The sequence below is a fragment of the Ailuropoda melanoleuca genome, chromosome 1 (genome assembly GCF_002007445.2).
Source record: "Ailuropoda melanoleuca isolate Jingjing chromosome 1, ASM200744v2, whole genome shotgun sequence".
In the NCBI taxonomy this organism is placed as follows: domain Eukaryota; kingdom Metazoa; phylum Chordata; class Mammalia; order Carnivora; family Ursidae; genus Ailuropoda; species Ailuropoda melanoleuca.
The window spans coordinates 138,468,709-138,495,712 of NC_048218.1; the positions used below are offsets into that span (position 1 = coordinate 138,468,709).

At 39.4% G+C, this 27,004-nt stretch overlaps 2 protein-coding genes across 13 annotated transcripts in view; both read left to right on the forward strand.

Moving 5' to 3' along the window:
• The window catches only part of DBF4 (DBF4 zinc finger), a 29,289-nt gene extending 26,889 nt beyond the window's left edge, over positions 1 to 2,400 (forward strand). For both annotated transcript variants that reach the window (XM_002913970.4, XM_019810006.2), the window contains exon 12: positions 1,260 to 2,400. In XM_002913970.4, coding sequence (XP_002914016.1) covers positions 1,260 to 2,247 — 988 coding nt within the window. In that variant the 3' untranslated portion in view covers positions 2,248 to 2,400. The remainder of the gene's footprint in view (positions 1 to 1,259) is intronic.
• Positions 2,401 to 10,812: 8,412 nt separating this feature from the next.
• The window catches only part of ADAM22 (ADAM metallopeptidase domain 22), a 215,519-nt gene continuing 199,327 nt past the window's right edge, over positions 10,813 to 27,004 (forward strand). For 2 of the 11 annotated variants that reach the window (XM_034667320.1, XM_034667328.1), the window contains exons 1-2: positions 10,818 to 11,120; positions 11,583 to 11,743. In XM_034667320.1, coding sequence (XP_034523211.1) covers positions 11,036 to 11,120; positions 11,583 to 11,743 — 246 coding nt within the window. In that variant the 5' untranslated portion in view covers positions 10,818 to 11,035. Of the gene's footprint in view, positions 11,121 to 11,582; positions 11,744 to 27,004 lie in introns of all 11 variants that reach the window. The other 9 variants (XM_034667309.1, XM_034667300.1, XM_034667303.1 and 6 more) reach the window with 9 other exon arrangements.

A 27,004-nucleotide genomic window follows, 5' to 3' on the forward strand; every position in this document is an offset into this window, starting at 1 on the left:
GACAGGACTTTTAAATGTGAATACAGTGCTGTTCATTGACAGTTTACTGCACATTGACTAAATGATCCTGGTTAGATTGTTCCCATAAATCCAAGATAAAAAAAAATTCTTTGAAATGCTTAAATTGATGATAAACCACTAGGTTATTCAGTCCTTATATCTGTTTTTAGACTAATTTTAAGGCATAAAGACTAGAAAATAGGATACCAAGGTACAGCTTCTGAAAATTAACTGGAAAGTCTTTTTACTATATTTGTGTGGAATAGTTCCTAAACTTATTTGTGTAACATTCAGAATGTTTGTTCATGACTGACTTTAATAATATATTTGGAGAGGAGGCATATTTTCAACTATTAAAACTATATAGGCTACTGTAAGAATTTAGAATTCCCTAAAAATTTAATCTGCAACAAAATTCTGAACTAGTACTTAACATATAAGTTGGTTTTTCCTTAGTTATATTATCTGCACAATTTTTATCTGTGTATAAGTCACCTAAACATCTCTAGACATTAAAGGAGAGAGAGGGCAGTGTTGGACTAGTATTTTCACATTTTTAATACTCCATTTGTTCAAGAGGAGTCTTAGGTGAAAGTATAAACAAAATAAATATAAAAGTGTCCATGCTGGTTTTGAAAGGGCAGACTGAATTCTGTATTCCTATAGTGTTGTCTGTGACATGTATAACATAAAACATCAGTAGTGAGCTGGTAATATGTAATTTAGGATTGTGTAATACAAACTAACATTGCAAGAATATTAAGAGACTCCATGAAGAAGAGGTTTCCAGGTCAAATACATGTGTGAAACTTAAGGATTACTATTTTGTCTAAAGACTCATTTTCTACATTGTTAAGTAAAATGAGACAATATTAATTTTAATGAAAGTATAGAAGTTAGGGTATTTTTCAGAATAATGAAAACAAAGTTGGGAGCAAAACCAAATCCCTTTACTCTCATCTCTCTTTGAGTTACATGGTTGAAGTAGTTTTAAACACATTTAAGATAGTGGTTACCTCTGGGAGGAAGGGGAAGACGGTGGATGAGAATAGGGGTTATGGTAGACTTTCCAGCTGTATCTGTAAAGTTTTATTATGGAAAACATCTGAAGTATATTTGGCTAACTGTTAAGATTTCAGTATTTTTTTAGTATTTTCTAAGTTAAATTTAAGTTTCATAGTTTTAAAAGATTATTAATTTGGCTTTAAACTACTCAGGAATTTTTTATAGCAATAATGTCTTCTTTTTGTTTTATAAAGAATAAAATACAGTATTGGATCACTTTCTCCTATTACTGCAAGTGTACTGAAAAAGTCTGAACCAAAAGAAAAGCTAGAATTGCAACATATTTCTCAGAAAGACTTCAAGGAAAATAATGTACAGGTAATTGAGCAGCATTTCCTGTATAAAGAAATCCAGGAACCTGAACAGAAGTTTCTGTTTATTTCAGAATGCATCCCCTGCCCTTCAAGTGAATTGAGAGGACTCGATGAGAAAGTAACTAGTAAATGTTCCATGTTAAATCGAGCTGAAGATGACATAAAACAAAATTTTACACATCTACCTCCGCATAAAAATAAACAGGAATGCATCCTTGATGTTTCTGAACATAAATTAATGGCAAATGAAAGTGACTTAGAAGAACTAAGGGTAGATCAGTGTCAATGTAGGCTACAGACATCTGTACAAGTTTCTAGCGTCAGTATGGATAATACTGCATCTCAGCCAAAACAAAAGTCAGATACTGTGCTTTTTCCAGCAAAAGATCTGAAGGAAAAGGACCTTTATTCAATATTTGGTCATGATTCTGGTCTATTAGCAATAAACAGTTCACAGGAGCACCTAACAATTCAGGCAAAGACTCCGTCCCCAAGTCCCCCTGAGGAACCCAATGCATGTGACTTCAACAATACGGATGGTTTACCTTCTGGTACGATCCATCGGAAAGTGAAAATATTATTAGAAAGAAATAAAAAAGAAAATCTGGAGCCAAATGTGGAATTAGATAAGAAAAGAACTGAATTTCTTATTACACAAGAAGGAAACAGAATTTGTAGTTCCCCAGTACAATCTCTACTAGACTTGTTTCAGACTAGTGAAGAGAAGTCAGAATTTTTGGGTTTCACAAGCTACACTGAAAACAGTGGTATATGTGATGTTTTAGATATTTGGGAAGAAGAAAATTCAAATAATTTGTTGTCTGTGTTTTTCTCTTCCCCTTCAACTTCTACATTTACTGGCTTTTAGACTTAAAAATAAATACCTTTCAGAAGTGATGAGGATCATATTCTTGAAATTTTTATAAATATGTATGGAAATACTTAGTTTTTTTCTTTTTTGCCAACTTTGTTTATAGAACCAAGTGTAAATATTAATAAAGATGATGTTTGCATTTTTCTACAGAATTGGGTACTTATTATAGAAAAATTGTAAAGTAAACTTGTGGCTCGTTTTACATACTATGTTTTAGGAATTACTATGAATAATAATTGTTTTATGTCACTGAAAACTAAATTCAAGTGAAATTTTGGGAATATCAATATTTAGCATTATAAATTTAGATAGTCTAGTTCTTTCTAAAGTCTATATTCCCATGATAACATGGGAATATTGCTTTTAAAAATCTAATTTTCATACTACAGGAAAAAAACATTGATTTTTGTGTTTGGGTTCTGGAAATCATTAGTACTTGATATTTGACCTAGTTGGACAATGCCGGGGTGTTGGCACTGAGGAGTTAGGTTATTTGCAGGGGTAGATAGAAGCCATGAAGGGAAAAACTTAACCAGATTACTATATGGAATAAACCAATTTTTCCACTCTTCTTAATTATTTACCTTTAGAAATAAAGTCTTCCAAAAATGACTCATTATCCGCTAATTTGGTGTCAGGAAATGAAAGGAGGAGGATGGCACTGAACTCTAAATAATAAAGTATTGAAACATGGAGGACTGCCTTTGATCAGGCACTTGGCAACAATAGTTTAGAGAAGAGAATATTCAAATATAAGAAAAATTTCACCTGTTATCTTTAGTTGGTAGAGGCATTTGCCTTTTTTCTTACAGGAGTGAGACATTTACAGCTAATGACATTTTTTCACAATGAAAGTTGGTGCCATTGAATATTCTATGAATATATTATCATTAAAAATTACTTTACCATTCTTAAATTTTTGAAACCCTATATGGCTCCCAATATATTAGTTCATATGTTCTGATGTGTGTATTTTGACTATTTGGACAGTCTCAATGAGAAATACTAGCTTTTCAACAACTTTATCAGTCATACCAGTACTTTAAGTAGGGTCACTGAAATATTATTTACAGTGTATCCATGCAAACCTTGTTTCCATTGTCAATTACTATAGCATTTTCTGTCACAAATGCATGTGTGTATATGTAAGTCTATGTCAGTTTTTACAGACAGCCTTCTAGAAATCTAGATGCAAGTTGGAAAATTATTTGTAGAAGGTATATTTCCCCTTACTTTTCCAGATAATTGAAAGGTATTTAAACGTGCTCTGTGATCCTTGTACTTTAGAGTGCCAGTTTCTTCAATTTGCAGTGGCACTGTTTGCCTTAGTTATATTTAATACAGAATAAAAGACTCAAAGAACCCCTCCAATACTTAAAAGTTGTTAAACTTCGTTTTCGCACTATTTTTGAAGTATTATTTTGAACACTGGACTTTAAAACACCCTCCCTCAAGATCTTCATAATAAGTATTTCACATTTTAAAAAATGCTTAAATTTCAGTTGGTGGTAGCAGGACCACCACATAGAATTTGTGTTGGTTGTGTTATGCAGATGGGCACCCAACCAAGCAGAGCGAAGTGGGGAGTAATTCAGCCTCCAGTATGCAGTAAGTACTGTGCCCTGGCAAATGAAGTTGCATCCAGGTAGAGGCAATGAATACTTTCTCTTAATTTTTACCAAGGCATATGGTCACCTGGTCATGGTGCCTTTTCAGTTGTGTTTACCTAAGCACTTAACTATGGTTTGGTTCCCGAATTTGTTCACCAAAGGGCACTTAATCTTTAATGCAGCAAGGCATCTTCAGAAGTAGGAAGCTTCAAAGATCCTCAGCAGGGTAGATAGAAAACTTGGTTTGCTTGATAGAAAGTGACAGGCTCTGCCAAAAGCATCTAGACAAATCCCAGCAAGCACATGATAAGGTTTCTTTGATAACAAGAGCACTAAAGTGGAAAGGTGTTAAGGAAAAAAACCCTAATTAACTTTCAGCTGTGAGCAACAGACAGTGTACCATTGAAAGTTGGTGGCTTTTTTCCAGGAGTAGTTACCAACAGGGGCAAGTGAAGACAATGGTTTTGTGTTATTAAAATGAATGTTTATTTTTCTAAGATAACAAGCAGTTGTAGCAAAAGTATATTTTACATGTCAATAGAATCTTTTAAATGGTTTTTGAAACCGGTGACTTCTTTGCATATGTAGGTTAGTATATTAAAATAATTTATGGAACCATATATAGATGTTACTAATTCTAACATAATTTGTAGAGAACCTTGATGCATGTCAAGACAAAATCTACCTACTTTTAAAAGGAATAGGAAACAGATGTTATGCTTAACACTTAAGCCTAAAACCACTGAACGCAAATCCTTATTTCCGGAAATGTGAGATTGTAGGTTATCAGATAAAAATTTAGTTTTTTTTTTTTAAACACTTAAATGCTAGGACAGATGTGTAGTTAATACTATTCTGCTATCTAAGGAATATTTTACAATAATGTTGTATTTAAACATAACCAATTTCTATACAAGCAGTTTGATTAATGTGAGACCGAACAAAGTTTTGTTTCACTTTTCAGTTAGTAATCATTCCAATGCTGTTTCATTAGTAGAGTGAAAAGTAAGGATGATAGGCCTTTCCCAAAGCAGATGGAAAGATTCTGTTTTTAATTTTTAAGTAGGCTCCATCCCCAGCGTGGAGCCCAACATGGGGCTTGAACTCATGATGCTGAGATCAAGACCTGAGGTGAGATCAAGAGTCAGATGCTTAACTAACTGATCCACCCAGGCATCCCAGAGATACCTGGAAAGATTTTTAAATCTTTTTTAAGATTTTATTTATTTGAGAGAGAGCACAAGCGGAGGGAGGGGGAATGGGAGAGGGAGAAGCAGGCTCTCCACTGAGCAGGGAGCCCAATGTGGGGCTCAATCCCAGGACCCTGGGATCATGACCTGATTGGAAGGCAGATGCTTAACTGACTAAGCCACGCAGGCACCCTGGAAAATTTTTTAAGCATAATGTAAACTAAACCCTCACTGGGCTAGCTAGATCGTAAATCATGGGATTGCCAAATTAAAGGTCTAGAAGAATGGTGGTTACACAATAGGTTGCTCAAGAGGTACTAGATGAGGCCAAATTACCTTAGATATCAGCCGCTGAAGACTTGCTGATGTTGAAGTCTTTGCTATGACCAATGATGTAATGCATGAGCCATATGCTGTGATTACATTATTTGTCACGTAGAGTGGGGCAGGGTCTGAGGAGAAGGAATAGCATAGTATAAAGACAACTAGATCAAATGGAAGGGCACTCTAGCCTTTTAGCTCCATTAGTTGGAATGTTTAATGCTGTTACACAAAAAGTAGTATAGCATCCATGTTTTCATAAATTCCAAGATGCAGTATTATGCCCACCTACAGAACTATACAGACTAGTGATTTTGCCCAAGTCAGGTTAAAAATCAGGACTTAAAGCCTTGCAAACAAGGGCCATTAATTAGCATTAATTTTGTAAGCAATATTAGAAGGAAGCAGCCTCCTTAAAATACCATGCCAAAAAAAAAAAAAGGAAAAGTCTAGGAAGAATCCTGGGCAATTAAAAATGCAAAAAAAATCTGACACAAAATGTGTTACTCAGGCAAGAAAAACTCCAGTTTTGAACACTGGAAGAATAGTGTGTGACCAAAACAATAAGACTTGAGTAGAAAGAACCAGATTAAGACAGCCGTATCTGTTAAAGGATGTCACAATTCCTTTGTGAAGAAAGTAGTGGAAATTGTCAAAATTCCTGTAAGTTTATTTCACTTGGTTGTGCTTAAATGTATAGAAAATTGCAGTTTATGTTACTGTACCCAATATTACCAACTTGCCATCTGGTGCCTGGCTGGTCATGGGGGATTGTGCCATGTCAGCATTGGTCTCTGTTTCTGGCAGGTTAAACATTTGGCAACAGCAGAAACTTCAAATTCAGTGAATAGGAGCCCATGCCTATACATGACTTTTTCCTGCCACCATAATCCTTTTGCTTATGTACCCGTTGTGCCAGCATTGAAGTAGCATTAACATGTGATATGAAGATGCTTACACTTCATGCCCACACCCATGTGCCGTCTGCCTCTACCCCTTATACTCAATCTTCAGATCTTTTTCTTCCCAAGTCCCTTAACAGCCAGTCATGTTATTTCTAACTGCCCAGCAGTCCATATATATTCTAAACTTGGGCCATTCTCTTTCCATACAAAGGCGATACCACTTGAAGTTCTGCCCATCAGGAAGATTCTCTTGTGACTGGCTTTCAGTGCCAGGACTGAGTGGAGCTGTATGGCACCTACCGTGTATTTTCAGCTTGCACCCACAGAAGCAACTAATCCCCTGATCTGAGTTTTTTCATCTGGTCCAAAGAGATGGCCCATACACCTGTAGGTGTGACCTGAGGGAGAGGAACTGACTCGATACAGTGGATGACATGGGCACCTGGGCTGCCTGCTTATTCCTTGAGCTCTCTCCTCGAGCTCTCTGGTCGTGCTCTAGCTCAATCCTGGATGTACACTTCCATTTTACGATAGATTATTGGTGCACCTGCCCAATTTAATGACTTGATAGATCTCATGACAGAACCTCAGTTCATGACTGGTAGTTGTGACCACATGATGGTTTTTGCCCACAGACAGGCTTTTTGTCTCTCATGTCATCATCTCATACAAAAAGCCATTTTCATTTTTCCAAAAGTACGTAATTCTCCACTGAAGATTGCATAGCTTTACTCTAAGCCTCCCTCCCTCCCTTTTGGGGCTTTCCATAAACTCCAGTTTTCCTACCACTGATAACTCTCAAACCTTTGAACCTGCCTGGTTATATGACTGCAGAGCAATTTTTGGCTCAGAGCTGGCAGCCTTTTGTGCCCTTGGGCAGAAGCAGTACTCCCATGTGGAATATACTTCCAGAATCTGAAGAGGCTTTCCAAGCATTGTTTCCCTCATGTTTGGGAAGTTTAGGATGCAATAATTTGTCTTTTACTTTGGATGGGATGTTGTGGCATGCCCCTGACCACTGGAACTCTAAAAATGTTACTGATGTGACAGGTCCCTGAATCCTATTAGGGTACATGCTTCATGCCCTGGAGGACATGTGCCTCGCCAATGTTCCAATGTGCTAGCAACTCCTTAATCATGTGGTATGATAAATATATCATCAATATAATGGATTAATGTGATGTTCTCAATGGCATCCTCTTCCTATTATAACAGGACAAGTAAAATGTATACTGTAATCTTTTCACTATGAATGCAATCTGTTCCTCATTTTTTTCTGACTGGATTGGAAAGTTATGCATCCGCCCAAACAATGGTTGCATATCATGTACCTGAGGCTATGTTCATTTGCAAAGAAAAGGATATCACATCTGGCACTACATCTGCAATGAGGCTACTACTTAGTGCAGTTTGTGGCAGTCTACTGTTATTCTTTATAACCCAGATGAGTAGGATGGGAATCAACCATCTTTAGATATTTATTTGTATTTAACAGGGGCACCAATTTCCTCCATCACCACCACTACCATCTCCCCACATTAAGATACTGTTTTTGATTTATTATTTGACTGAGAGAATGAGGCAGTTTCAGACTCTCACTTGGTCTTCTTTTCAATTTCTTTTTCTGTTTCTTTTCCTTTTTTGGCAGGGGTCTTGTTCACTATAATTCTTACCCTATAGGTCAGAGATACAATGTGGGTGACTTACTGAAGTACTAAGTATTTTCTAATAAAACATTCAGAGGCTAAGCAAATGAAATTATTGACCCACTATGAGCCAAAGCTTGGCCAGGACTCCATTTATTACCTGGATCCCACATGCCCCCATTATAATAGATGCTTTGGGTCCCAGGTATCACTGTCAGTTCAGACCCTGCATCCAACAGTTATCTGGGTGTTCTTACCCCTTTCTCCAGTGCAGTTACCCAGGTAAATGGAGGTAAGTCCCTTTGGGGGAAGAGCTAAGGGAATTGTTACCATGTGTACTTAACATGTGATGCGGGGTCCTTCTTCTGGGAACATGAACTTTTCTTCAGTTGGTGGTTTCTGGGTTGAAAACTGACTCAAGTCTGGAAACAGAAGATCATGATTTTTTATCGGAGCAAGTTCCCACAGCCTCCTGAGGCTGATTTATTTTAAAGATACATGTTGAGAAATTACCTTGTTATTGTCCATCTATTTTGCTCCTAAAGGAACCATGTTCTATTAATCAATTCCACACCTCTCAACATCAACTCCTTGGCATAAGTCTTGGCAATCACCTTTTTGATTTTACGCTAAAAATAAAAGCAACAAAAATAAAAATAAACAAATGGGGCTATATCAAACTAAAAAGCTTCTGCACAGCAAAGGAAACTATCAACAAAATAAAAAGACAACCTACTGAATAGAAGGAATATTTACAAATCATATTTCTGATAAGGGGTTAATATCCAAAATATATAACTAACTCATACAAATCAATAGCAAAACAATCCAATTAGAAAATAGGCAGAGGATCTGAATAGAAAAATTTCCAAAGAACACACGCAATTTAGCTTTTTTTTTTTTTAGCTCTGTGAATAAAACTTTAATACCGTAAAGCAGAAATTGGATATGCTCATTCTCACATTAAAACAAAAGTTTTCCTAATATTACAACCTATTTGTATTTGCATACTGTAGAACTAAAGAATCTGTGTGGCTATTTTATAGTCCTTTCTAATTAAAGGTACAAAACCAACAGAAATACCAAGAATATCATTCAGGGACCTCACAACCCTGAGATCATGAGCGAGCCAAAACCGAGAGTCCACCACTTAACCAATAGGGCCACCCAGGTTCCTCCAATCCCTTGGGTTTTAATTCTCTTTTACTGTAGCTACTAAAGTGTATCACTGAAATCTTTTAGCCCCTATTCAGGCTATTATTGCATGTCATATATAAAATTCTTAAGTGTCTTATTTATTTGAAAATTTGGGGAAATTTTTTTGAAATGACAATAAGATCAATGAGCTTTGGTTACCTAAATATGATAGAATGTTCTCTCAAGGGAGAAAAGAGTCCCTCTCTACTGTTTGCTTGTAAAACCATGTGTAAGTTGTACTTAATATTGAGTACCACACTTTAGCTGGGACACTGACATACTGGAGGGTATTTTCAAATCATGATGGAAACCTGAAACCATGTCACAAGAGGCAGAGGTAAAAAAAATTTTTTTCCCACTGGGGAAGGAAAAAACATCTCCATAGAGCATCATGTGTAAGATTCTCCTGCATGCTTTACAGACCAAAACACAGGTTCCACCAGGAACTCTGGAAAAAGACTCAGATCTGAAAGCAGGACATCCAATCTACTCTATAACTAGCCATGGAACCTTAGGAAAAGTCCTTTAAATTCTCTAAGCCACATTTGTCCAATAGAACGGTCTGCAATGATGGAAATGTTCAATATTTTTGCTCTACAATACAGTAGCTGCTAGTCATAGGCAGTACAGAAATGTGTCTAGTGTGACTGAGGAACTGAATTTTTATTTATTTTAAATTAATTTAAATTTAAATAGCTACATGTAGCTAGTGGTTACAGTATTTGGAAGGTGCAGCTCTAAGCCTGAATTTCCTCCTCTCTGAAATGGGAATACTACTACTTATCAAATTGCTGATCCAAAGTTCAAACGGTATTATATGTGACCTCAGAAAAACTGCGTCATACTACATGAGTGTTAATAATATTTTATTACTGTCTCATCCTCAGTTTCTAACATTTGGAATTAGACAAAAATGGAATTAGCAGCCTGAGAAGGTAGAGTTCCTCAAGTCTGGTTTTCACAAACAGGTTTGAGACAGGCAGAGATCAGAGAAAGGACAAAACATCCTGGACACTTGGGTTAAATCCAAGACAGCCTTCCAGTGTCTGCGTTGACCTTCTTGCTGCGCCCTCCTGACTCGCCTGGCTGAGTTAATGATTCTCCTCTAAGCATTACCAGGGCACTTTCACACTGTAATGTAAAAAAACGGTGTTTACTACATCTGAGAGCACGTGCCTCTTACACTCATGTTGTTCATGATTGTGTCCCCCTGCTTCGTCAGCCACCGGACACACAGTAGGTCCTCAATAAATGATTAATTTACCACGTACTCTTGAGGGTGTGATTCCCTTTTGATTATTTAAGTAATTACTGAATCTGTGGAAAACATTATTACGGTTCTTTGCGGACGCACAGAGTGAAGGAATACTGGCTCTCGCAGCGGCACAGTTCGAATATTTCGGTGCCCAGGAGGCCTGCCGGCGATGACCTCCCTTCTGCCCTTCCCGCCCTCCTGTCTTCCGTGGTCACGAGGTCGCGACAGTCCGCACCTTGATGCAGACCGGCGGGATGCGGAACGAGAACTACATTTCCCAGCTGACTCTCCGGCGCGCGCCCCTGCCCGCGCGCGGGGGGCGAGTGCACCAGGCGCTCGCTCCCTGCCGAGCGCTCGTCGCCCGCCGGAGCCTTTGCCATGGGATGAGGTGGGAGGCGCTAGAAACCACTTAGCTACAGCCAACCGCCCAATGCAGCACTCGCTCGCTCCCCCCGCCAGCGGAAGCGCCCGCGGAGCACAATGCAGCACTGAGGCAGCGCCGCGGCGGAGGCTGCAGCGCCACGGCCACCGCAGCACCGGCCGGGGCTGGGAGGGGGCGGCCGAAGCGAGCCGGGGGGCTCGGGCCGAGGGAGCCGGACCCGGCGGCCCGGGCATGCGGAGCTGAGCGTCTCGAACGAGGCGGGCTGACGGCAGCACCATGCAGACGGCGGCGGCTGCGTCGGTGCCCTTCTTGTTGCTCTGCGCCCTGGGGACCTGCCCCCCGGCGCGCTGCGACCGGGCAGGTAAGTTCGCCACCGTCTGTGGCTTCGGGACGTACCATTTTCGGGGAGTCTTTGCAGCCCTCAAGCGCACTGGAAACGGGCATCCCCGTTTCCCGAGTGCGCGGGGAGATTTTTTATTTAGAAGGGTGGTGAGAAGTGAAGCAAAAATACATGTGTGGGGGCGCGCGGATGCATTAGAAGCCTTCGGTCAAATGCCTGTTTTTCCTCTTCTGAAGAGGAGGAATGCGGAGGATGGGAAAGGGGTGCCGTGCTTCTGGGCCCCGATCCTGGATGATCTCAGATGAGCTGGTCCAGGGCTCTCCGGCTGGTGTCTCTGCGTCCTTCTCAGAGAGGGACCGGGAGGGAGGGGGCAGCGGGATTTTCATAGAGGAGACGTCGGACCGCAGAAGGCACAGGTGTGGGTCAGGGTCATTATTTTCTCCTTTTCTCCCCACTCCCTCTTCACCCTATTCCTGCCTGGAGGAGACGCTTCGTTGACGGAGCTGGAGAGGAGGAACGAAAACCGCTTCCTGGAGCGCCAGAGCATCGTGCCACTCCGGCTTCTCTACCGCTCCGGCGGCGAAGACGAAACTGGACACGACGCGCTCGACACGCGGGTGCGGGGCCACCCCGGCGGCGGGCAGGTGAGAGGCGCGGTCCGGGGGGTGGGCCTGGGCGCGGCCTGGCCCACCCTACCCCACGTTTGCTCTCCGTCGCCCCGGAGATGCAGTGTCTTTGGTGAAATGAGCGCAGTCCTAATGCGAGTCATGCATGGCGATCCTTGTGCAAAAAAGAAGCGGGGGGGGGTGGACAAAACCCCTCAAAGATCCACAGGCCGGAGCTTTGCTAGAGAGGAGTTTGTGCGGGATGTCTTCTGCAGTGCTGTACCCTGAGCGAAGGGGCGGAGACCCTCTCACTTCTGTCAGGCAAAAGCCGTGCATAGGCAAGAAGGGATATAATATTTGGGCAGGATTTGCATCATCATTATTGTGGTGTTTGTTTTAATCCTCAGAAAGACTTTGTACGTGATTTAAACCAAGGTTGGTACTGTAGAACAAATGAAAAGACAAGCCTAGACATCCCTAACTAAACTCAAACTGTAAAAACAAGCCAAACTGTGGTGTTCTCAGGTCATTCAGTTTGTGGACACCAGAGATGTACCCATTCACCTCCACCTTTCAGGAAAGGCGTCTCCTCCCCCATTTCTTCATCGGTAGCAGTCCATTTCAGCCAGCTGTGTTGTTTACTGGGCATTTAAAAACTATGTTTTTTAAACATCTAAGTTTACCATTTACCCGTGTTTATATCAATATCACACATCCACAGCTAATGCCTGAGAAGTATTTTGAACTTACTTGTTAATTTAGGTAATGATTTTGGGGCTCTGTAAACAATTTTTGTGTTTATATACATCAGCTTGGCAAACAGTTCATTCATCTGTAAGTACATATTAAGGTAGAACTTGTTCATGTGGTTGAAAATGTTGTAAACTTTGCTGACCTCAAGGCAGGCTGAATATTTTCACATGTGCAAAAAGATTTAATACTTTAAGGTGCACGTTGATGCTGTGATAGTCATAGTATTTGATCTATATGTGTGAAATATGTAAAAAGAGAAAAATGCCATTTAAATCTGTAAATTTGCAGCCAAAGGCTTAGCTCTCTTGAAATTTTCATGTAAGAAATTAATTTAAAGGGCTAAAGTAATATCCATCAAAGTTTGATTATTCAGTAGAAATCTAATGTGCCAAGCTTTAATGAAGGATTCTATTATTTGAATTAATGTTTGATAAATACCTATTTTCCCCTTTCATTTTAACTTGTTTTCATAGTAAAACTGAAGAAGTAGGGGACACTGTCTTTTTTTTTTAGTAAACGAGAGTTATTTCTGTGGAGGAATATTCTTGCACACATTTGCAACTTTTGATTATGAAAAACTTCAGACACACACAAAATAGACAGAATATTATAATGAACCCCCAGCTTCAACAATTAGCAACTCATAGCCAATTTTGTTTTATCTATCTCCTACCTATTTTCTTCCCTTCTCATATTATTTTGAAGCAAATCATATAATTTCATTCATAAAAAATTCACTCTGCCCTTCTAAAAGGCTTCTTTCAAAAATGTAACCATTATGCCTAATATATAAATATAAATTAAATATATAAATATGTTAAATATATGTAAATATATTTGAAAAATATATATAAATGTAAAACACATATATTTAAGTTTGTTTGTTTGATCCAGGACCCAGTGTCTATAGACTGCAATTAGTTAATTTTTTTGAGTCTCTTTAATGCATAGTTTCCCCATGTCCATTTCCTTGATTTTTTTTTTTCAATTTGTTCATCGAAACTACAGGTGTTTCATCCTGTAGTTTACAGTCTGAATTTTTGCTGAGAGACAGTGCTTTAAAACAAATCACAAAGACTTTCTTGGAGAAGAAGGGCAACCGAAGGAAGTAGATACGCAGAAAAAAAAAACCCGGAGAATTGGACCCGGAAACTCCAAGTCTCTGCCTCGTGCTGGTAGTGTCTTCAGGTACCCCCTGCCCCTCACTGTGTTGGTGAAAGACCACCACCTTTGGAAAACAGGCCAGTCTTCCTTGTTTTCCCTCCATTTATGGAGCATGACTTCAGCAGTTTTTTGATCATAGGCCTTTCCACTTGGGGTGGAAGATACCTCGGACATACGCAGTTTCTCCTTCTTACAATAATAAACCTCACAGTTGAGAAGAATGACTGGCATTTGTTGAGGTATGCATGAACTGGTAGGATTTAGGTTGAACAGTGTGCATAGATTATTTATTCACATTAGGATTGAAAGTAATAATTTTAAATTTCTTCCTTTTTTTTTTTCTTAGATAGAGTGTGCTCACATGCTGCAAGTGGGGGGGAGGGGCACAAGAGGAGGGAGACAGAATTCCAAGCAGGCTCCATGCCCCTGTGCAGAGCCCATGCCAGGCTCCATCTCACAACTCTGAGATCATGACCTGAGCTGAAGTCAAGAGTCTGATGTTTGCCCGAATGCTTTTCAGAGTAACCAAATGGGTCTAGTTGATTAGGGAAAGCTCTTTTTCACTAAGGAGTGGCAGCTGGTAAATGCAGAAGAAATGGTAACATTAGAAAATCATCGTTTTGCGATTTGTAATGCATGTTAATTCAGGCCAGGGCTGTCAAAAGGAACTGGCCACACAGTGAATGGCTGAGGGGAAACAGCACATCTGTGTGCTGCTAAAGGAACTCCATACTGAATACTCTGGTCACAGGGAGAATCACATCACCGGCTAGCAGACAGCTGCGGCGGCCATCACGCAACCCAGAGGACATTCTGAGTTTCAGTGATGGTAAAACCATATGGCACGTGCTTCCTGAAGAAATGCCATGTGAAACATACAATGGCACGCAAAATGTGTTCTAGAAAAAATTTATTAACAGAAATCGATCAAGCTTTTAGGTGTGCCTTCTGATTTCTAGGAAATACAGGGGACAGAGGAGCAGGCTAAGTGACAGCATGAGGAAGTGATCAGACAAACATTGAGCAGGAAAATTAACAGATAAAGAAAAGGACTGTTTTAGATTTAATACAGCTAAGGGATATACAAACTGGATAAAATGCAGGCTCTGGACCTAAACCCTGATTTGGACAAACTAGCTTTGGGGAAATAGTTGGGTGACAATTAGAGTAATTTCAGTATGATCGAGGTATTAGATGCTTTGGAAACTTACAGGGAAAGAGAAAGATGATGAAAAGAAAACAAACTATTTACAACATTATGATCTTGTTCTAGTAAAAAAATGCATATGTGTGGGGCACCTGGGTGGCACAGCAGTTAAGCGTCTGCCTTCTGCTCGGTGTGATCCTGGCGTTCTGGGATCGAGCCCCACATCAGGCTCCTCCGCGTTATGAGCCTGCTTCTTCCTCTCCCACTCCCCCTGCTTGTGTTCCCTCTCTCGCTGGCTGTCTCTATCTCTGTCTAATAAATAAAATCTTAAAAAAAAATGCATGTGTATGAAAATATGGAAATACATGTAATAAAAGACTAACATATAACAGTAAAAAAAAAAAAAGAGAGAGAGACTGATGTTTAACCCACTGAGCCACTCAGGCACTCCTCGTCAGAGGAATTTTTATGAGCCTGGCACGTTGTAAGGTACACACGGTACATGTGGTTGGAAGTCTGGATCAGCTGGGAGGTTGTTGCAGTTTACCATGCTCTTTAAACTACAGTTAGAAATCCCCGACGACTAGGTCTTGAATCTGGTAGTTATAGTTGTGAAGACTTAGTTGCCATATGCCAAATTTTCCTGCAGTTAGGAAACTAAGGAGTTTTCCTGCATTTTTGCATTTTGGGTTTCATTGAGAGCTGGCATCGGACCTAAAAACTCAAGTTGATTATATATGGCCCTTATTAGTTCCCTGGTAATTAAATAGATAAAATTATGGCATCTTAGCTACCCGTAGATATTTTTAGTAATTTCCTTTCTTCTTCAGAAATAAAATTGGGATGCCTTTCTATCATCTCACAAAGCTTATATATTCATTTGTTAATTTGTGTGCTTAAAAGGCATTTATTTACTTGGGCTCATACTGTATACCAATTTTTGTACAAGGCTCTGGGGATTTAGAGATAAAAGACACTGTTCAATCCTTTAAGGAATTTACAGACAAGTGGGAAGATGTATGAATGGATAAGGAGTTATACTTTGCCCTTCTGTGTGATAATCTGGAGGTGATCACAGAAACCTGTGGAAGCAGAGAAAACACAGTTTTTAACCCAGGTGAGCAGTCAGGGGGCCTCTCATGGGGAGGTGCTGTTTTAGCTGTGTGCTGAGGGTGAGTGGGAATTGGCCAGATTAAAGGAAGGTGATGCGCATATCAAACCAAAGAGGCAGCAATTAGTGGGCAGGTGGGAATCAGGACACATGTTTGTTAAGTGCAAATAGTTAGAATTTAAGGTACAGATGAGCCAAAACAAGAAAGCAGAGTAAATGCCACAGTACCTTCATGATTTGTGGAGGATTTTGGACTTTGTCCTGAAGGCAATTGAAGGGCTTCCATAAGGAGAGGTAACTGAGCAGATTCATAATGTTGTGGGACGATCCTGTTAGAAATGAATAATATTAGTTTCAAAGGGTAAGTGAAAGTGGTTGTTCACTTTAATTTATTGGTAAATGCTAATTCCCATACTCATTAAGCTTCATGAGAATTTAGTTACTGAGTATACTGAAAATACTGTATAAATGAGTTTATAACTACTTAGAACAATGCTGGGGATATTGTAAGCACTATATGAGTTTCAGTTAAATAACATTTACTCCCTCAGGCTGCTTGAGTACTATTTAGAAATTTTATGACATCACTTTAATGCAAAATGGTGCCCTAATTACCCGAATTTAACACATTCCCAGAAGTAAGTTACAAATTGCTAAAATTTACATAACTAAGTGGAATCTAACAGTTCTAGAGGTGGAAGAGACCTTGTAGGTCATCTAACCTAATTCAGGAATTACTTCTCACCTGGTAAGATAAGCCATTGGCCCAGAGTAAGGAAACCAGCAGTGTATTACTTAATGTTTCAGAAAGCTCACAAGAACTATGAAGGTATAAAACACCTTAATTTTACTCTTAATGTGTCCTCGTTTCAGTTTTTGATCACTAAATGGAAAAGAATACTCATATTTTTGGAAGAAATTTTTCTTTTGGTTCTGGGAAAATGCTGACAATTTGGGGTGAAATAATAATTCTGTTGATAATAGTCCATATTATAAAAGATTTCTTTACTACATGGCCAGTTACGTGAATGCATACTTTATTTTTATCCTAAGTGGGAAGATCAGCCCATAATGAAAGGTTATTTTGCCGTTAAGTTCTAGAAATGATAGTCAAAGAAATCATATGTGATTGTGGGTAACCTTGGTATCCTCAAGGTTGTCTATCTATTCTGAAGTAATTTCAGTCCCATAAAATAGCACTCAGAACTAGAGTATTTAAATTATTCAGTCATTCTTTCTTCAACCTTGAAGTTATTTGTGCTGAAGGAATTGTGTGTTTGTGGATCAATGGATAAAACATTTTTAACTGGGAATCCATATGGCAAGATAGTACCTACTGAACCGTATTGATGGTTTGATACTGATAATCACTTAATTGCTGTTTTTAAGAAAAAGCACTGTAATGGCTACTTTTTTTTTTTTGCTAGCCGAGCATGACATATTTACTGTAGCATCAGAGGTAGGTTATTTGGTGATTTATTTTGTTGTGTGTTCACCTCATGTATTTTCAATTACTTGTTTTTCACCCATTGATTGTATTTCTCTACAAAGAGCAGAATTTCTTTTTGTCAGAAGTCTTTGCTGTCAGTGAAGAGATGGGCTACTTTTTTCTCTTTCTCTTTTCTTGGATCATGTTGTAGCTTCTCAAGTAGTCAGGTACCAAAAACATCGATCTATAATTTATCATAGTTTTGATAATCAGTAATACAAGCTGGTAGCAAGATGGCAAGTAGAAGTGTGCTCCATTTTTGTGAATATATTTATACATATGCCTAAGCATGGATGAGCTGTACTTAAAATTGTTCTGTTTCACTTGGGAGCACTGAGTCAGCTTCACGGTAAATTGTCTGCAGTACTGCTTTGCTTCAAAGGACTCCTAGGAATTATAGCTTTGGAAGTATTTTGCAAGGATAGCACAAACAATTTTTTTTTCTTAATGTGCATTTGTTAAACCTAAGTAACTCAATATTGATAAAGTTTTGCCACCAATCAAAACTTTGTTCTTCTGCTATAAATAGAAAGGAGACATTTTCGAGGATATTTTTATTCTCCTATCAACATGCTTCTCTTACAATTAAACAGTTAAAAAAATGATATTCAGGATTGTGGAAATTTTCTTTAGGTCTTGGTTTTACTGTGGGAGATCCCAATTTGTATATACATTTTTTTGGGCATCTTTGGAGTTCTACTTAATGATCTCACTGTGTATGAAAAGAACCCGTCTTTCATTGCTTCTTTACAGCCATACCTGGAAAACTATGAATGACTCTAAGAGCTTATGGGTTGATAAAAAACATTCTTAGTTTTATTTGCTTTCTCAAATTTCAAAGAATGCCAGGCGTTCTATCATTTTTAATGACAGGGCCCTTCCTAAAAGTACATGGAGGCTGGCCTGCTTTCTTGTCATGGCTCATTGAGAGCAGGAATCTGTAAGGTCACTAGAACTCAGTAGCTCCAGTGCAGCTCAGATAAGGCCACATTTATCATTAATTTTCATGAATAAGTTCCAAAGGGAAAAAGAATGTTAATTAAAGGAAGGGGGAGAGCAGAAAAGGAAGGGACATAAGGAGTATGGTGAGGAGGAGGAAGGATACAGAAAACAGGAAAGAGAAAAGTGCTTATAGATATGTTATAGTATATACTAAAATACTTAATATACAATAACTTATATAGTTATTTTTTATGTGCCCAGCAGTTTTCTTGGTACTTGGTACACATTAACTCACCGCAGTCCTACAAGAATCATATGACCTGTAATACGTACCAGCTGTAAAACCACAAAGCTGGTAGGTAGCTGAGAAGGGGTTTGAACCCTGGCACTTTAACTCCACTGCACTGCCTGGGCTTAATTAACCTCAGTGCTTAACTGGTCTGATGGTAGAAGGCCAGGAACATTTCTTTAGATGTCATTCAATGGCAGTGAGGTCAAAGATTCCTAACATTTGTCCCATGGAACTATATATTTCTTGCAGCTTGCAGGACACAGGAGGAATGTATCATATTTACTAACTTGAGAATGAGAATAGACTACATAAAGATGTTTAACATTTAAAAGGTGAAAAACACCTCTTGAAGGGCCTGGGTTCTATTTTGGAATTGGATGTGTATACTTATTGTTAAATCTTTCTTTGTAAATTGAAGATTTTAATATTCAGCCGTCAATACCAAAATTATGTATACTCTTTTGTGTTCGAAGTTTCATAAACCAGAAACATTAAATGCTAAACGGGGACCCATACTCCTTTTTTCAAAAGAAAAAGATACACAATAGGTTTTGTGGCTTCCTAGAGCAAGTAGCTGTAGAGTCCCCAATGTCAAAGCCCTAGGATGAAAGACATACATAATCAGTAATAACCAAAGTGATAGATTCCGTGAACATCTAGTTGGATGTGTTTCCTTCGGTAATAAAAGCCATAGAAAGCAAATATTGCGGGAAAGAATTGAAAAATAAGAATTAGTGTTTGTTGAATAGTTACCATGTACCTGGCACTGTGCTGAGTGATACATATGTATAATCTCATTTAGAGGTAGATATTATATCCATTTTATAATTGAGGCTGTTGAGGCTTAAGGAAGCTAATTGACCTGTCCAAGGTCGTACAACTAGTAAGCCGTAGAGTTGGGAAAAGAATTCTCAAACAGAAAGTTAGAGATCCACCTAAAATAATCCTTTTGTAATAAATCCTCCTTATTTAACACGTAGTTACCCATTCATCTCTGTTTTGGAATCAACTTAACATTTCTTTGAGAAACTCTCGGTCCTGCTCAGGTTGCTAACTTCATTCGGGAGTGAATTGATGTCCTGTTTAGCACTTGTTTTGTGTTTTCAATTCTAGGAATGGGTAGAATTTCTACTTCTACCTCAGATATTCTTTTAGCCACATAGAAATATTTGAATCTACATCTAAATGGCAGCAAAGACTATCTGTCCTCTGGGTACTTGTTGGAGTTTTATCTGCCAGAAACTCACTTACAAGAAACTATTTATGGGGGAAAGAAAAGAGAAACAATTAATGGGGAATTATCATCTATTCCTCCATCAAGTGTTGGCCTCACCTACTGAGATTCTGGGGTGGGGGTATTTTAAAAAAATCTCCCTGGTGTATTTCCTATTTGCATGCAGGGTTGAGGAGCTCTGTGTAGCCTTAAGATTTAAGATATACATATTTTTTAATGTCTTAAATCTTTTTTGATTTAAGTAAGTCACAAGAGTTTTATATCTGAATTGGTATCTGTTTTCTCATTTGCATCCCTTACCTCTGTAATAATTCACCAGACTTTTTTCTAAAGGATATTTTGAAGGACGTTGTAAGAAATATTCCTGAGAAACCAGTTACAGGATTAACTGAAGTCTTGGAGAACATTATGGATGGTGCCTAATCAGGACCACGAGGAGAGAATTGTCATGTAATTGTTTCCTTCCTTAAGTTGGATGTTTAGAGGCAAATTGTGCCCTCCTCCAAGGCAAAGTCACAACATGAGTTTTCCTGGCAGCTTCATCCTAGCTCATCAACCTACTCCTCCTCATCCCCATTTCAGCTCAAGGGTCCTCTGAAATATCCCTTGACTTGTGATCATTTATCAATAGGGAAAGTCATATCTGTACACATCTTCATTATGCGTGCTCTCCTTCAATTAAATACTCAGGCTTAGAAAAAGTAACCTTATGTTTCCTCCGTCCACTTCTCTGAAGTATTCCCACCCACCCTCCTTATCACAGCATGTTATGCTGTGGTCTTCCTAGCACTTGCCAGCACGTGCCATCCTTTTTTTTTTTTTTTTTTTAAGATTTTATTTATTTGGGGGGGGGGCGTGAGTGAGTGTCAGCGGGAAGGGGCAGGGGGAAGGGAGAAAGAATCTGAAGCAGACTCTGTACTGAGCTAGGAGCCCCATGCTGGCTGACGCCACGACCATGAGATCATGACCTGCGCTGAAATCAAGAGTCAGATCATCTCTTTTTTTTTTTTTTTAAAGATTTTATTTATTTATTTGACAGAGATAGAGACAGCCAGCGAGAGAGGGAACACAAGCAGGGGGAGTGGGAGAGGAAGAAGCAGGCTCACAGCAGAGGAGCCCGATGTGGGGCTCGATCCCACAACGCCGGGATCACGCCCTGAGCCGAAGGCAGACGCTTAACCGCTGTGCCACCCAGGCGCCCCAAGAGTCAGATCATCTCTTAACCAACTGAGCCACCCAGGCGCCCCTTGACAACATTCTCTTTAACATTTGACTTACTGTCTTTCTTCCAATGTGCCATCATTAGGATATAAAACTACGAGAATAGTAAGAAGAGTGATCTTATCTGTTTGTCTCCACACATCTCCACTGTGTAGCACAGTGCCTGGCCAAGAGTATGTACTTAATAAATATTTCTTGGAGTGATGAATTTTCCTTTCTCCCCAGTTTCCTCATCTGCTTAAATGTGTATTTTATCCTGTAAGTGTCCATATAAACATCCTGGAGTCCTCTTTGCAACTGGGTTAAAAGAATGAATACGTGCATAAATTTTAGTCTTCAAATATTGAGTTTATGGACCCTTTTGATAATTATAATTATTTTACACATGATTGCAATAGAGTTCCATGTACTGTATTTCTATTTTTTTTTTTTTAGAGATTTTATTTATTTATGTGACAGAGAGACAGCCAGAGAGAGAGGGAACACAAGCAGGGGGAGTGGGAGAGGAAGAAGCAGGCTCATAGCAGAGGAGCCTGATGTGGGGCTCGATCCCAGGACCCCGGGATCACGCCCTGAGCCGAAAGCAGACGCTCAACCGCTGTGCCACTCAGGCGCCCCTGTATTTCTATTTTTTGCTTACTTTTTCAATGTGCTGTATTTTTAAAAATATAAATACTTCAGCTTATGAAAAGATGATTTTAGACTTCTAGTGGTCCTTTATTTCTGATTTCATCATTTGATTTGCTTTTAAGATCAAAATCTGTTTTGTTTTTCCTAGGACAGACTATTATATGCAATTCAATTTTGAAAATAAAAAAATGCCATACCGCAACCCAGCAATATCAGCAGTTATAACTGGGAAGGGAAGGAATAAACAACTTAATCCACCCCCTGACCCCCACCCTCGGCAATCTGTTTGTTTATATTGAAGATTTTTCAGAATCATATGCATGTATCAGCAAGAGTAAATCAACATTTTTCTCCGTTTTAAAAATCAATTTTGTACCAGGAGATTTTAGCACTGAGCAATGGTTGCCCTTTTGCTTCTTCTTCTTTTCTTTTTTTGTCCCAAGTAAACAATATTAGATAATCGTTTGAAGATGAGAAATCAATGAGACTTTCCTGAAGATGGGTCTCCAGAGCTCACATTTTGCAAGAGGCTTTAAAATTTTCTACCCAAGGCAGGAGAACTCCTGGTTGACAATTTTCTTAGACCACTTACTCTACTTGGCACTGACTCATGTCTATAGCCTTTACCTCTAGTTGGTCAATTGCTGTTCTTACTTTATTTTTTTTAGTTTGTCTTTTAAATAGGTTAGGTTGGGAGAAATTGCCTTCATTTCCCACTAGTGAGGTCAGGAGGTTGGAATCAGACTGGTACTCCTGGTCACAGCTCAAGATTTTCTTTAAGTGGTTTCTCTTTCTTTGAACCTAGGTAGCAAGACGCTGCACTTGCAGCCGACACTTCACAAAACTGGGTTCTGTAGGTTTTTGTGAATTCACTAGTGGATTTTTAATGCCTGTCAGGGGTCTGGCCAGAACCCAGCTGTGGACCCTCATGGGCATAATGAGCTGTCAAGGTTAGGCATGGTCATTTTAGTCTAAAGTCGGCTGGAAGAGCAGTTGGCTGAAGAGTGAGCTAAGGTCCTCAGAACGCGGGCAGGAGCAGGGTGTGGTGGAAGGGAAGGCTCATGGAGATCACAAAGCAGATTTAGAGAAGATACTGGGTGTACCGTGCCAGGTGCAGTATCCTCCCCACTCAACTAGAGCTACCTGAAACTGTCTGAGGCACAATCTAAGTTTTTAATCTCACACATCCAGGTTTTAGTGATTGGCTCCACTCTTGATTTAGATCTTGTGTTTTTTGAAACAAACAAAAAATAGATCTTGTGTTTTTAAGGAAACCTGGTGTTTTTTAGCCTGACATGGTCGGATGGCACCTGTGATTTAATCCACCCATGAGTGTCTGTTTCAGAGGGAAGAACCATTTCTTTTCTTCTTCTTCTCCCCTCACTCCTCCTCTTCTTCCTTTTCGTCTTCTTCGTATACTTACTCTTCTTTATTCCTTCTTCTTCTTCCTCCATCTTACTCTTTGTTGGTCATTTTTAAACGTCGCAGGCCAGTGGAAGAGGACTTCACAGGGCCCACTCTTTGCCCCATTATGTAGTTCCGACTGTAGACACTGCCTCTCCGGGGTCAGGAGACGAGGCTTACTTAAAGATTAATTGCTTTTCATGCTCTGAAAAATCACACTTAGTTTCTACAAATGAGCAGCAGGCTCATTTTGAATGCCATGTTGTATGCATTAAATAAAGGTATGTTAATGGTTGAGAAGTTCTGTTAAGTAAGAATTGGGAAAATTTGTTTTATTTCGATGGATAACTTGGTATTGTAATCGAACTAACATGAGCTCCCTCCTTGTTCTAGACAGGGACTATAGTTACAGGTAGGAACTATACCAGGTAGAGTTGTTACACAAAGGAAAGTTTACTTGCAGCAGGTAAGGAGGTCACAGGGAATAACTTCCAAAGCCATGAAACCCCTGCACAAGGGTGAATGAGTTCCTTTTGTTTAGGGCTAGTGTAAATATACAGGAAGGGGAGTTTTGTTCTCATTTGTGGAGGCAGGAATAAGGTCTCGTGTGCACCCCAAGGAAACATGCCTATACATATGTTGGGTGTTATGTTAGTGGGGTTTGTGCTCCTTTTTGGGCAGAGATTTTAGCATTATAATGAGGTAAGGGTAACTGTCACTCCATGGTCCATGTGCACACATATGAGCCAGTGACTGAGCTCAAACTCATCTGGTTGGTTTGGGCCTGCCGGAGCTCTTAGGGCAGTCGTTACTGCTTGAGATAATAGTTTCAGTTTCCATCATGGGATATTTTGCCTGTTGAGTCTTTTGCCTAAAAAATAAGCTGGAAAGAACTTAAGGAAAATGTGGGACAAAGATCAGTGGATCCATGCAGTAAAGGTCAGGTGTTAAGGTCAATCTTGTGCGGTCATGCTGGGGACAGTATTAGTCTCTGTTTACCATAAATAGTGGGTTATTTTCATGGTGAGTTTAGGATTATATGTAGTTAGCAGTACTTTCCTGTGCTTTCCAAGAAAACTTTAGGTAAATGTTTAATAAGAAGAATGGGAGTTTGTTTTCTACAGATGCATTTACAAATTTACCTTAATGTTAAATAGCTAAGTCATCAATTCTTAGGAAGATTTTTACTGACTTTGATAAACATCCCTGAAGGTGATGAATTTATTCAGGACTGCAAAACTGTTCTCCCGTGTTATGACTTAGCATGGTGTTCTTATAGTTCTTAATGATCTTGCCTAGACAAGGGTCTCATGATTAATGAAGGGAGAATGCTATTAATTTATAGCTTAACCATTTCATGTGAAATCTACTTGAGATTATTGACTAATGAGTTGTTTAGGACATTTCCTAAATGTTCTGGTTATGAAATCAATTAAGTTTGCAGTTTTCCTAGGGTGATGGGATAGAAATTATTTTATTTTATTTTAATTGTGCAGAAAAACAAGGAGCGAAGTCACGCATCCTCATCTTCATTTTCATTTCTTCCCAGCATTGACCCAGAGCTTTGTACTTAGCAAGTGCTCAACAAGCAAATGTTGACTCAATGGAGCCATTGATGCCGTGACTTTTACAGAGCCCTTTTCCGTTCTCGTGTCCCCAAACCCCTGTTGTGAGGTCAAGTTTTCCCTGGTCAATTCTTTTCTCTTCATCTCTCAGTACAGGTTCTATCCCTGTCCATTACCTCTTTCCATTTGCTGTTTTCCCATGAGCATGGTCTTGCTCTGTTCACTTTCCCTATGGCCCTTGGTTTATTTTGTATTTTTCCCCCCACTCTATTTCGGTCAAGTTCCTCTTTTTCTCTTAGCAACTAAAGAAAAAAACAAGTGTCTTAAAGGTTATTTACATTCAGTGCTGGGAACCATCCCCGGTGTACGTTGCTGAACTTAATTATTTTTCCATTTGGAAAATGGGTTACAGTTCAACAAGCTTTCCCATTTTACTGCTTACCTTTCAGCCTGTTTTTTGGTGTGGTTTTTCTTTTTTCTGTTTGTTTCTTTTGTTCCCCTTCAGTCCCTCATTCTTTCTCTTCTTTGGAGGTGGAGTGAGGTGGCCCTTCTGTTCTTTACTGCTGGACTCATTGCCTTCCTAAAATCCTTCTTGTTCTCATTGCTGGTCGTTCCCTGGATTTAAACTCTGAGTTATGTGCTCAGTCTACCCTCGGCACTTGCTGAACGTGCCCCTTCTTACATTCTTCTCAAGTGATCTGAAACTATATTGCCAGGATTCAGACTCAGTATTAAGAAATGACGAGGTGCTTTTGTAGGTATAATCAAAGTAAAACTTGCCTCAGAGGCTTGTCATAAAATTATTCCCCTGTATGTGTGTGTTGGTGCGGGGGAATTAGAGCAACTGGCAGTTAGGTGTGTTAATAGAAGGTATCCCCATGAGAGAGACTGTGTAACCTTGGGCTGCAACTTTGTCATTCAGATTCATTGTTGTTTGTTCCCTGCTTAGTGTTCTGCTTGACGCATACTTGAGGCTCAGCAAATATTTATAGTCTGCGTTTATTTCAATTTTCTGTCTCAAAGATGAAAAAAAGTTCTGTGAACATTTATGTTACTGGTTTTATGTACCTTTTAATTTTTTTAATTTTAATTTTTCTTTTTTAAAGATTTATTTATTATTTTTTAAATAGATTTTATTTATTTGATAGAGCAAGAGAGTACAAGCAGGGGGAGCAGCAGAGGGAGAGGGAGAAGCAGGCTCCCTGTTGAGCTGGGAGCCTGATGTGGTGTTCTATCCCAGAACCCTGGGATCATGACCTGAGCCGAAGGCAGATGCTTAACCAACTGAGCCACCCAGGCACCCCTGTACTTTTTTTTTTTTTTTTTAAGATTTATTTATTTGAGAAAGAGAGCAGGGTGGAGGGGAGGAGCAGAGGCAGAGGGACAAGCAGACTCTGTGCTGAGTGCGGAGCCCGACACAGGCCTCAGCACCACACCCTGAGATCATGACCTGAGCCAAAATCAAGAGCCAGACTCTCAACTGACTGAGCCACCCAGGTGCCCCTAATTTTATGTACTTTTGATGTATTTCCAACAATTATAGTATTTCTTTCTTCCAGATTATTAAAATGTTTTGTTGGGATGGCTCGAAAGCAGCATGGGCTTCCTTCCACATCTTTGCCTTCTCTGTGACCTCTTTGTTCCTCTTCCTCCCCCATGTCTTCTTGCTAACTAACAGCGACACCCTGTAATAGTATACCCAGGGTCTGTGAGGACCCCATCACTGTGAGCATCTGAGCTGAAATAGCTGTCCCTCTTGCTTCGGGTTTGAGGCACAGTTTATTAGGAAAGGCAGGGCCATGACGGTAGGAGGGAGAACTGCGGAGAAAGCAGTGGGAACTCGGACCCTGGTTGTCACACTGACCTTCCACCACCTAAGGCCGCCTCGCAGTCTCTCTGCTGCCTTAATCACTGTGACAGAATCACTCATGTCAGTTTATAGCCTCATCTCTCCCAGTAAAAATAAATCCAAGCTTTTTAACCTTTGTGCGTGACTTTATTCACCAGAGTTTGCCATTTGGTGCCTGGAGCTGCATTTTCTTTAAGACAATGATGCTTGTCTTCTGGGAGAGTGATGTAGTATTTTTGACGGATCTCAACTCATATGACATATTCAACCAAGGAGTTCCCTTGATATTTTCTTGGAATTTTGATTTTTTTTTTAAACTGGGGTTTTGAACTAAGTACATCTTTTTTTCTTTTTCCCATTAAGTCCCAGATACTTTCTTGTCTATTATTTTATTTTCATTTTTCTCCAATTTTTACCACCGTTTTATGGCCTAACAAGCTAAAATAAAATATTTACTTTATTTCTTAGGAGGTAGATATTACCTACATAGGACTGTTAC